This window comes from Symphodus melops (genome assembly GCF_947650265.1).
Source record: "Symphodus melops genome assembly, chromosome: 1".
Taxonomy (NCBI): domain Eukaryota; kingdom Metazoa; phylum Chordata; class Actinopteri; order Labriformes; family Labridae; genus Symphodus; species Symphodus melops.
The window spans coordinates 45,197,554-45,210,603 of NC_136691.1; the positions used below are offsets into that span (position 1 = coordinate 45,197,554).

A 13,050-nucleotide genomic window follows, 5' to 3' on the forward strand; every position below is an offset into this window, starting at 1 on the left:
TATTTTGTTAGCTAACACCAGATTATAACAACACACAACTTCATAGTTTGTGAACAACATTCCTATTCCTTATACATTCCTTAACATTGTTACAGCTGTTATGGGAAACTAACACAAACCATGACCTGCGCACTAAAAATAATCTAGAAACGTTTCTTCACAAGAGACAATTAGAATTAGATTAGAAAAATTGACATAATTCCACTCCACAAATTAGCCCTCTGTGATGGCTCCAATTTCCATACCATATAAAACCATCCTGCTGCGAAACACACTGGAACGGTGCATCAAGCGTTGACTCAGTGACACTCGTTTGAATCAAATGGAATGGCTGTGTGGGAATCAATATCAAATGTGAATCTGTTCCTGTGATAAGTCTGATTCCTGCCTGGGGATTCAGCATTGTCTCCTTCTCTCTTGTCAGCACGCCTCAGCGGCTGCATCCTGTGCTCTCTGAGTAATATGACACAGACACAGAGAGGGCGAGTTAATGCACACTGAAAAGATACTGAGAAGAGGAAGAGGAGAGATTCTGATGTGAGGAGAGGGAGGCGAGTTGGGGATTGATACTCGGCGATGAAGAGAGCAGAAGCAGAGGCAGACATATATACAATGGCAGACAAACTCCTCGTCCGTCACTAAATCATGTTTGTCATTCTTGCCGAGTGAAAATGAGAGCGATGCTTCATCCCAGGGGGAGCTCTGACTGCTGCTCCTTGATGTCTCAGAGACTCTATATTCTGTATTCATTTATTCCTACGCTCACATCATTTTCAAGCTGCATTTGTGTGTATTTGTGGATGATCTACAGCAGGGCCACAGTCGAAATTTGAACCTGAGACAAATCTTTTCACTTAAATAACGTAGTGGTTCACACAAAAACACTAACACCACAATTTGTGTAAAAGGAACACAAGCTGTCTGACAATCAATATGTTAATCTTATTGTAAGTAAAAAAAAAAAGGCAGTCAAAGGAGCAAGATGTAAAATATTGAACCAAACTGAAGTAGTGCATGGCTTCTAGGACAACAATGCAGCAGCAGATGTGTCCTTCTACTCATTTTTGATTCCAGTCCAGAATGGTCTCTTTGTGTTATGACTGGAGAAGGGAGGAGATTTTAAGACACCCCAACAAGACTGTTTAGGATGCACAACAAAACAAACAGGTGTTGAAGCAGTGTGCACACTGTGATTATTAAGGTCATTCTTTATGACATATAACAGACTTAATGATAATGAATGATTATTAAACACTATATGAATAACAAAAAAAGGTGAAAAGCTTCTTTGTTGCACCTGAAAAACAATCACAGTTCCAAAAATTCTGATCAATCAATCAATTGATCCAGAATCTCAAACACAATTCACTTAAGTTACACTACACATTAACCATTGTCACTGCAGACTTCTAAACATAAGTTTATAACAGGAATGCATCTTGGGAATTAAAATGAATGTCGTATTCAACTTTTAAAATTCTTTAAAAGACAAAAGTTTTCCAAAATTAATTCTTGTTTTGTACCGATGATCCAACGAGCAGTTTCATGAAGATCTACGCCATAGAAGAGCTCCGACTGTCAATCACATACAACAGCCTTTTATTTCCAAAACCAGCTTCTGCAAAAATAGCTACTCCTACTCTATACCTGTCATTTTGGGTACTATCACATTCTGTTTCAACTTATAATAAAGACAATTTGATATGTTTATGACCTGTCTGTTTCTCTGTTTTTAAAAATGTATTACCAGATTTGTCAAAATCAATACATCTCTAAGTAGTAATATAAATAGAGAAATTGGTCCATCAAATAATCAAATCCTCCTCCTGTTCTCTAAATGTTTAATTCGACTAATGAATCAACTTTATCCCTCCACTAGTGCTTTGCCAACTATTGGCAGCAAATAGCCTCGCCGTCTTTCCTTGCCTTCATGGGTATTAAAACGCATCAGTACTGTAACAGTGCACTTTTTGTACATCAGTTTAAATTTTTTAGGGGAAAACATTTACTGTCCATATATTTTCAAAAATACCAGAACTGTAAAAAAAAATCAATATGCCGTTGTTTCTTTCACAGCACAATCAAAAAACCACTGATGTATTAATCCTGCATGATTTAGTACGACACTGCTGTCACCCAATATATTACCATTTATATAAAAATGGTTGAAGACACAGTTCTTGAATTCTCTGCTCCAAACGTATTTGTGCGAGTTTCAGGGTTGAAATTGTAGATACATGATCCATGCATGTCTGTTGTAGATTTGATGGCCCCCAAGGGTCTAATTTAAGTCCTCTTTAATATTCCATTTTCTAGAGGCCGCTGGGCCAAACATTTCAAAAACACGTCATTGATTTTTATGTGCTGATGGCACATACAGTAACTGTATGCTCTCTTTACATCTTTTGCCATCTGACTGTAAATATAGCCCAAGTGCTTGGCTGTCATCTTTTACCTCAAGAGCCCAGTGTAAACTTTTGGAAATAAAATAAAAATGTTCCATCCATTTCCATCTACTCCCCCACAATGTAAACTCATTTATCCTGTGTAGAAAGTACATGTTAGCCCAAACTTTCGGCCTGTATCTGATAACATTTAACAATGCATTTCCAAGTATTGTGAGCAGTACCATCATGCTTCATTGAGCCGAGAAAAAGAGCTACAAGCAGATCTTGAGGAAGTAATGCCTTTGTTTCTCTAAACTGACCTCTACCTAAGTCAATCGCTTGCCTGCGGCTCATCCAACTACTATTTTATTCTTTTAAACTGTGCAGCACTTTGAGATTCTCAAATGTAAATGTTTTATTATTATTATTATTATTATTATTATTATTATTTATTATTATTATCCAAATAACTAAAGTTCAAGAAATTCTCAGCTCACTTGAATCAATTGAATTTGTTTTCAAGATTTTGATTACAAATTTTAAGGTTTTGTACGTTGAAGAACCTGCAGTACTTATTGTTGATGTGATTTTACCCTGAGCCTAAGATTCCCATGTAAGGATCAGTCTGTAGGTTCATCTTCTTCATTTGTTATTCGAGCAGACATGGACAGACTAGTCTCAGGTATCTTGAAGTAAAAAACTCAGACGTCTTTAAGATTCTTCTTTTCAAACTCATTTTAAGTTATTTAAATCTTAGTCTTGTTTTTATGTTCTCCGTCATTTAATTAGTAAGTTCTGTGTTCCACTTTCTAAAATATGATTTAAATCTCATTATTATTCTTTACCCAGATGTTTTAAGTGATGTTACTGTATCCCTGTTTACAATAGTGCTCTCTACCTAAAGCTAGTATTACTCAAAGGGATCTCATAATGATGTATTTTGATGGGAGCATTTCAAACATTTGTTGATGTAACTTTTAGGTCTCACATGCCATGGTTCAATTTCATTCCACTGTTTTCTGAAGTCTGTCCCTTTTATTTTGTCCACCTCGATGTTTATTCCCATTGGGGCTGTCAGCATACAAGCCCCTCCAAACCCTTTTTCCTCTCATCCTCGTTAAACCAGCATCTGCTGAGGTAAGAGGCCTGAAACCCCCTACCACTCACACACACACACTTCCCCCCCTCCTTTGCACTGCATTCTCTTGAGCCTGCCATCTGCCACAGAGTTGGACAAGACCCCACTAACATGGCAGCCACACACACACACACACACACACACACACACACACACACAAACACACACACAGGTTTAGACCCTCATTTCAAACCCTTGCAATTGCTGGAAAACAGTTCCAGAGCAGATGCACATGAATGCACACAGTTCACTTACACACACACACACACACACACACACACACACACCACACAAGCCAAAGTTAGCCAGACTGCATATTTAATGAGGAGCCCCCGTGTGACAAAACAGCTTGCAGGGTCATAATGGTTTAGTGCGGAGCCCCACCCCACTGAATAGAGCCAGTGCACTCCTCCCCTCCTCTGTGAGGCAGGGAGGACAGAGGGAGAACGACTAACTCTAATTACTCCTCCGAGGCTCTCTGCCCCCTCCAGCATTTTTATTTCAGGAGTTGAGAGCGGGAGAAGAGAGGTGAGGACGCTGCAAACAGAAGAAAGACCCTTGCTGATCATGAAACATCTCCCCGTGGCTCCCCCTCAGCCTCCTATGTTCTCTGCCTCTCTGCTTGTCGTACATAATACCCCCCTCACTTTCACTGCAATTGTTCATCACCCCTCAGTCATCCACAGTAAATAATGATGTTTCCTCTTGGAGAGAAAGAGGAAAAGGGAGCACGCCCGAGGCCATGCATTCTGATGGTCTAAGCATTCCCCAGTCACACTCTGACTCGGGCAGAATCAACAGTGCAGCACAAAGGAGGGGAGGGGAAGGAGGGTGCATGCATGAGCCGCATCCTCCTGCATCCATATTCTCTGGGTGTTGTGTTGGTTTGTTGTGTTTCTCTCATTATTTACAATCTGTATCACCCAGAAGTCCCTCTGCATTTCACCCCGCTGAAAATAAACACAGATGCAGGATGAGAGAGAGGAACAGCGGTCGTCTGAGAAGTTGCCTTCGTCGCTCACAAACAGACTTGGGCGAATTAGCGGCATTACATCTGCTCTCTGGGGACAGTCGCTCTTGCCTGCCCCTACCATGATACCATCATCATCACTGTCATCCTGGATGGAGCCCGTGGAGGGCTAAAGCCACTCGAGGAGAGATTCCTCCACAGAGAAAGTGAAGCTGAAGAGACAGCTGGGCCCGAATCTAGAGTCTTGGGCTATTTCAACAAGGCTGCTCAGTTCGTTGCAGCCAGTCACTATTATACTTATTTTCTTGTGGGTTCATTTGCTGTGTTAGTAATTTACCCAGAATAGATCTGAATCTATGGTCTGAAACAGGCTTTCGATGATTGACAGGAAATTAGGGCTGAGGTTATTTGGTAAGATTGCTTAGCCCAGCCATCATTTGGTCATATTCTTGCAGCAAAGTGGATTTTTTTTTTTGGCATTTTCTATAAGCTAATAAAATTCTTAATAACCAGACTATGTGCAGCATTATGATCCCGCTGTAATAGAACCCATTAAAGACACATTATCTGGTTCAGTGTGTCTTTCCGCTGCCTGTGCTGATGTAGGATGAAATGGGCCATTCTAATCCTCATTAACATAGCTAATTTCACATGAGAGACAGTTGATAGTGGGTGTCAAAACTACTCAAAGGTCACCCAACCAAGCTACAGCATGTACACGGGCGCTGATATTTATTTCTTGAAAGGCGCCTGTGTAAATGTTTAAACTCCTTAAAGATTTGTGAAGTGTTTTGTTTCACTTACTCCAGGTCTATCTCAAAGGCAGAGCAGTGTCATTGCTGCTGTTGTATAATGTTTGACAAATAGGCACAGCAAGCAGAGCATTGCATGCATGAGAAAATGGATAAAGTCATCAAATCCAGCAGATGATAGTCGATTATGCACACATTGGCTAAGATGGGATAAAACGAGGGACTAGAAGGGAAAATGCCAGAAGATAATCAACCTGGTTCCTCCCTTTTTCTGTGCTGTGCAGGCTACCACTGACCTTTGGTTGGAGTGAGGGGACAAACATGTGACATGTTGCTCCTTCAGCAGACTCTGGCACAAAGCTGTGTCACCGGAGGACGAGGGGACAAGATTGACATTGGAGGCATGACGATGCTGCCACATGACCTTAAACAGGGGACAATTAACTGAGCGTCGCACTCCTCAGGCCAGCTGTGTTTGACTGTGGCTTGCGTATCTGACTGAGCAGAGAGATCACGCACATTCGTGCTTGGTGATTAATCAACAACAAAAGACATTCCGAGCTCGTACAGGGCACTGATTAGACTCGATTTATGGGTCAAGTGATGTCTAAGAGAACTTTTGAAAGACTTGAAGATGACATAAAACTGTAGTTTCAATAAATGTTTGATTTTCAAATAAAATCAGTAAAATGTGGCTGAAACAATGTCACCAAGACATTAAACAAGATATAACCTTTTAACCAGACTAATTCATCATTCAGCTATTAACACAAATATTTTACAGTGTAGAGTCTTTGAAATGAGATGTCTTGACCGCATGTTGATACCATGTCACATTATTCTATGTTACATAATCAATGCATTTAAGAGTTCAGAAATTCAGAAAAGCGTCTGTCTCCCTCCCAGCAAGAACTTCACAAAAACTTGTTTCGCACAAATTTGCCAGTCTTTGAAAATTCATTAAAGAGGTGAGACAGTAAACATCTTTGATAGCAGAGGTTGGGGGAAACCAGAAGATATTTTTTGTTAAACTACTCACTCAGTCACCCTCCTGCGGGCGGTGATGCTGGCCACGATGACACTCTCTGGTCTCGGGGTGGCCACAGCCTTGAAAGTCCCCTTCCAAAACTTCTCAAAGAGCAGCTTCTCCTCCAGCTGCTGTAGGCCGGCAACACTGTGCTGTGATCCCAGGGCTGGAGGGGGGCCACAGGTGCCGAGCTGGAGCGAACATGGGGGCTGCATCTGTAGTTCTCAGTCTCCAAACCAGAACGGTAGAGGAGTCTCTCATGGAAATACACAAAAACACTCACACTGGTTGTCGCTCAGGAGCTGTCCAAGTACTGAATCAAACAGCGTAAAGTGCAGCAAGTGTATCGGCACCGGTCCTCTCCTCTCACAGCAGCAGGTCAATGTGTCAGCGCGTCTGTCTACCCCCGCGCTCTTCGGTGGGAGCGTGGGGAGAGGGACAAAAGCTGACCCTCTCCAACTGGAGGCTGGGTATTGTTCTCTCAAATGAAGGAAGGAGGGGTGAGGGAGATTTAGTTTCTTTCCCTCCGCCTATTCTCTTCTGTCACATCTGCTGCTTTTTGGAACGGAGTCTCTAGGTCTAGGGCTGGGAGTCGCTCCTTTTCTCCCCGCGTGCTCCCATCGGCAGCTTTACGCAGAACAAGCAGGCATCGCTCGCAAGAACCGGAGCATGTCTTAGTCCTGAGGAGCGAGAGAACAAGTGGCTTTCTTGTTGCTGGAGGTCAATGTTTTGGTGTAGAGATGATTGGACGCCTACATACACCGGTTCAGGGCAAGTGTTTCTGCGGCATGTCTGAGGGCAGGAATGGGTGTGGGTTGGAGAGCGTGCAGGGAAAAGCGAGTAAGGAGCTCAGCTGATGGCAGCTTGTTTTGTGTCTCTCAGTCTGTGACGTAAAAAAATTGGGGGCTGGACGGAGAAGAGAGGGAGTCCTCTTGTCATCCTCTCTCTTTCTCTCTGTGTCACACTTGTCTGTTCTTACAACACCCATGACTATGTTCACTTCTTATCCTGTCATGTGACAGGATGATTCTTTATTTTCTGTTTCTTTTCTTCTTTTTTTTGTCTTTGTTCTCTGCCTTATCCTAGCGCCCCCTTTTCCTGTTCAAAACTACAATATTAGCTTGATAAATGCATGCTTTAATCAGCAAACCTTTTGAAAATAGATTTGTTCGATGTATTTTTTTTAATTATTGTGTTTTTACGTTTACACTTCTTTCCTCATATGTACAACATGAGAAAACAGGGAGTAGAAAAAAAAAAGATTTTCAACTCTTCCATTTATCACCTTGCTTTTAGAGTGACAGACAGAGCTATCAGCTTCCTGCAGCTTTTTCCAAACCATTACATCTTCCACTGAACCCTTGTGTAATGTTTTATGTTGCTGTTCATTACTGCTCAGAAATGTATTGGCTTTTTTTTGTGTGTCTGTTATATTGAACCAACTGTCAGCATCACCGTGACTGATGCTTCTAGTGAACAAGTCACATTTTCTGCAGGGAGCGAATGAATGTCATCATCATCCTTTAGCTGTGTGTGATGACAACACATCGCTCTAAAATAACAGCTGCACAGTTATCCAATGTTAAAGGATAACTGCAGAAAAAGTTAAATAACAGTAGTACTTTACAGCTGATTGCCTATCTACAAAAAAAGAGAAAACAATAGCGCATAAGAGCTTTTCCAACAAATATACCTATAGAATGCAACGCTTCCACTACCTTTTAATTCACGAATCCCAGGAATAAACTTGTAATGTATTTTCAAATAAGAGCCTTGAGTTTAGAAAACATTAGACTCAAGCACAATACAGTACGTTCAACTGTTCACTCTCTAGTAGCAGAACTCATAAGAATGAATTTACATTGCAATAGCTTTATCAAACTGCAATATATTTTGTGATTTAAAAAAAAAATCTGGATTATTACTAAAGTTATAACCACAACTTTCTAACCCAGTCTCATCATTAATTAAAATGTGTTTAGCATCTAAGCATCCATTTAAAGTTGATCAGAAATTTGATGACTTTTGAAAAAGAAGCAGAGGGAATATATATTGAATTATTGGCGGGCTAAAATCCAACGCTGGCTGTAATTACTGTTGTTAGAGCAGATGGAATCATCTCCATTGATTTTTAAAGTTGCAAATCTTCAGACAGAAAAGCGAGATTGTTCAGGAATGTAATGTTCCTTTCTCTCTGACAACAACGGTTCACGTCGGGGCATTCATTTGTTTGGATCCTGCAGCATAATGTGTTGTTTATTTTTGTTTTGGTTGAAAACAGCGAAGTGAAGATTCACTGTTCTTTTGAAACTCTGATTAATGTTTTTCTTTTCATTTTCACTTTTAGCATGCACACCTCTTCATATTAAGTTAAGTACAATCAGCTGCTGGTGTTATTTGAGGATAATATGTCACTGCATCTATTAGCACAGCCACACTTACTTTAAGTTCTGTAGAGATGTGACAGTAACACTGTGTCTTTGTTCAACTTTTTGTCTGTAGGTTGAGTTTAATATGTTTATAGTGTTGTAAACTTCATAGTTTGGCTAACTGGCAGTGAAAAGTGAAAAAAGAAAAGTAGGACAAATGTGCAGCTTGATGTTTGACATTTTCTAGTTTCTGAACATCTGTGCTTCATGTTGTTGTCACAGGATGATTAATCGAAGTATTCTGTTCCATCTCACTGCTCACAAAGGACTTTTCCTTGAGTTTTCTTCCTTGTATTTTGTGACTTAAAAAAAAAAATTGGATTATTAACAAAGAGTCGAAACCATAACTTTCTCACCCAGTCTCATCATTAATTGAAAAGTGTTGAGCAAGTCCTGTATACGAAATATTGTTCACTTTGTTATTACTTACTATCTCCCATTCATTATTAACTCTACTTTTAGTCTGCAAAATCTTGTAAACTCGGTCAGTCTTTCTCTCTTTCTTCTCCTCTTTGCTCACACACAAACATGATCAGCGTCTTGGACAAAAGGCTGAGGAAATCAGCATAACAAAAGACCCGGCTCAGTGAGGACCAGCCGGAGCATGTGGCTGACACAAACCTCCCCCTGGGGGAGTTCATCTTTTCCCTGCCTCCTACTCGCTCTTTCTCTCCTCGCTAGTCTGCTTCAACACGACACATAACACGGAGTAACAGCTCAACAATCTCCACCCCAGTGCTATCTTCTCTTCTTCACCTGTCTGTAATGCTGCATATCATCGGATGCTGTATAACAGGACTCTGTTAGGAAATCTTTGGAGGGATTATTGACTACTACAGGAATGACATCCTGTGGGGGCTACAACTGACAGCATGTGTAATACCTTACAGGATAGACACTGTTCAAAAGATGTTGGAAATTGCTTTAAATGTGATATGTGGTCATCCCAGAACTTCACTATTGCAAGTGTATGCTTTCTATTATTTTTTATTTTTTTTATTTTTTGCAGTTCTTGTCACCTTTCAAATGTTTTTTTTTCTAAATATTTGGTGACCATGTCTTATTGACACTCTTATTCTAAACAGAACTGCTTGCCGCATTGCACAGATGTGTTCCCTCTTTTCCCACATTGGCTTTAAAATCTAACTGCATTTGTAGGTAGATTTTCAAATTTGAAGACAACTCTTGGTTTCCATTAGATGAGGAATACGAGTAAAATCGGCCTCCAAGGGCTCGGCCACTTTTTTTTGTGCAGAGCAGTTATGAGCACGAACGATGTTTAACACTGACCTTGATAAGAGCTTTAAAGGACTCCGTATGCATACAGGAGGTGATTATTAACTGTAAAAAACATTGAATATTTAAATCTTTCAACGATAGATTCATTGATCAATTGTGGATTTTAAATAAAAAACATCAGGCTAAAATAAGGATTTCTAAGGGAAATGATTGTTCACACATTTCGACTGCATGTGATGTATTGACTCTGCCAATAATAAACAACCAAGCACAGAGAAAGATAAAGACTTCTGCTGTCCAAGGAAAAATTGATAAAGTCTTATTTTAACGGTGAATTTTAAATGTAGCGTGTAAATTCAAACAGCATCTACACCACAACTCGTTTCCGACTTCACAGAGCTTGCACAATATTTAATGTGTAGAAGGAAAGCCACACCACAATGGTCCAAAGCAGACAAACATTGTCATGTGAACTTTTTACCCCCTGATGAGGAGTTGGAGGCGTGGGCATGAATTAATATCTTTCCCTGCTAATAGGTATGCATAAAGACACAGCTCTACCTTGTCTGGATTAATAATGAATATATTAACAGATAACATGAAACCTTGATGTATAACAACCGCAGTCACTTAATGATAAGTGGCTGCTTCATCAGTGTGCTTTGCATAAAGATTGGCGAGACGCACTCTTGAATCAAACCAGAGGGCAGAGAGGAGCTGCTCCAGCAAAACACAGAATATGTTTCTTTTATGGAAGAGAATATCAAAAAGCTTCTGCTCTGCAGCAAGATGAAGTCAGGGTTATATTGGAGGGCTGTGCTGAGGGCAGTGAGTTGGACTTCCTGCTGCTGAGTGTTTTTATGAAGTGTTTCTGCTGGCGCTGGTTTTATATGGAAAGTTGAGGCAGGAGGACACAGAGCTGTTGTGGAAGAAGCCATTAAACGTTCGAAAGACAATCATGTCATGCTTTAGCCTTGGTGTTTTCATGGAGAGACATGCGAGACAGTAACAGGTTTTGAAGTGTTGGATGGCATCAAGTACATACAGTATTAACGACCGAATTGAATAAATACATAAAAAACTGAGTTTATTTTTAATCATTACTCAATATTATATATATTTGGATAGTTAATATATCCTTTTCAGTGATTCCCGAATTGTGTAAAATTTGTAATGCATTAGCTTGAATTTGTGTAGAACAGGAGGCTTTGCAAAAAGACCCAAAGATAGCACTCCCAAGTAGACCAAGAGCTAAACTCATAATTAAAATCGGTGTCATTTGAGTTTGACTATCTCATTTCAAATATTTTATGTGATTAGTTTAAGCTGCACTGCTATCATAATGTTTGTTTATTATTTGCCTTCAAGAACACTGCAGTCATCAGTTGAAGCTTCAATGGAAATTCACAGCATCAGTCGAGAGCATCAATGTTTATTCCACTATTTTTAATTACAGAACAAAATAAAGAACAAAACTCCAAACACAAGTGTGTCCCTCGTCTGTGTACAAACCCCCTCGTCATGAGAAACGTTCATCCTCTCTGTCTTTTGCCTGCTTCAGTCTTCAGAAAATGTGTGCTCCAAGTTCTCCGTGTGCTGATATATTCATCAGAGCAGTAACCCCTCGTACATTGAGGGTGACACTCCCACAGCTAGGTGTTTGTTCTGCCCTCTGAGTCTGCCTCCTCACTGTAAACAATAGGGCAATAAGCCTGAGCCAACCAAGTCTTTTCAGAGGGCTGTTGTCAGCTGTTTGCATTTAAAGCCACAGACACAGAACGAGCCTGTTCTGAGCAGGGCTGACACATAGAGGGTTTATAGGTTTGATCAAATTCAGGATCACAGTGGATTTATGCCAAGAAACTTTAGACATGCTTTTGGGAGCTCTGAGAATCATATAAGCTGGTTGAAAAGGAGAATAATATGTGACCTTTAATGAGTAACTGAAATGTCTGCAATTCTAATAAAGGCACAGTGGCACTTTGAAATTTGATGACTTTTGAAAAAGAAGCAGAGGGAATATATAAAGAATTATTGGCGGGCTAAAATCCAACGCTGGCTGTAATTGCTGTTGTTAGAGCAGATGGAATCATCTCCATTGATTTTTAAAGTTGCAAATCTTCAGACAGAAAAGCGAGATTGTTCAGGAATGTAATGTTCCTTTCTCTCTGACAACAACGGTTCACGTCGGGGCATTCCTTTGTTTGGATCCTGCAGCATAATGTGTTGTTTATTTTTGTTTTGGTTGAAAACAGTGAAGTGAAGATTCACTGTTCTTTTGAAACTCTGATTAATGTTTTTCTTTTCATTTTCACTTTTAGCATGCACACCTCTTCATATTAAGTTAAGTACAATCAGCTGCTGGTGTTATTTGAGGATAATATGTCACTGCATCTATTAGCACAGCCACACTTACTTTAAGTTCTGTAGAGATGTGACAGTAACACTGTGTCTTTGTTCAACTTTTTGTCTGTAGGTTGAGTTTAATATGTTTATAGTGTTGTAAACGTCATAGTTTGGCTAACTGGCAGTGAATAGTGAAAAAAGAAAAGTAGGACAAATGTGCAGCTTGATGTTTGACATTTTCTAGTTTCTGAACATCTGTGCTTCATGTTGTTGTCACAGGATGATTAATCGAAGTATTCTGTTCCATCTCACTGCTCACAAAGGACTTTTCCTTGAGTTTTTTTCCTCCTGGTTTGTTCGCAGCACGTAAGTATCTGTACAAATTCAGTGCTACAAACTTGTAACAAGTTGTATTTTTGTTGTAGACGTATTTCTACAACGTGTAGGATAAAAGATCACTCCACAGCTCCAAACTTGTCCTAACAATGGAACATTATTCTCTTTATTTTCTCTAGCTGTGTTAAAAAAGGTTTCAGACAGCTGAAAAACTCTAAACATCTCTGGTAAATTTCCAAGTGTGTAAGTGTTTACACAAAGGCTGAACTGTTGTTCACAAAATTGTTCATGTCAATAAAACATTTTTATGACCCATGTTTCTTACAGAAATTCTGCAGTTGCTTAGCTTTATAGAAATAGGAGGAAAAATCAGAGCAATATTGCTCAGTGGGGAAAAAAAAAATACTTAGAAGAGCTTTCACTGAA

General features: G+C 39.8%; 1 protein-coding gene across 3 annotated transcripts in view; it reads right to left on the reverse strand.

Moving 5' to 3' along the window:
* Positions 1–7,098, reverse strand: part of srrm4 (serine/arginine repetitive matrix 4) — a 59,868-nt gene extending 52,770 nt beyond the window's left edge. For 2 of the 3 annotated variants that reach the window (XM_079340224.1, XM_079340226.1), the window contains exon 1: positions 6,287–7,098. In XM_079340224.1, coding sequence (XP_079196350.1) covers positions 6,287–6,489 — 203 coding nt within the window. In that variant the 5' untranslated portion in view covers positions 6,490–7,098. Of the gene's footprint in view, positions 1–5,543; positions 5,965–6,286 lie in introns of those variants that run through there. The other variant, XM_079340225.1, reaches the window with a different exon arrangement.
* Positions 7,099–13,050: the final 5,952 nt, after the last annotated feature.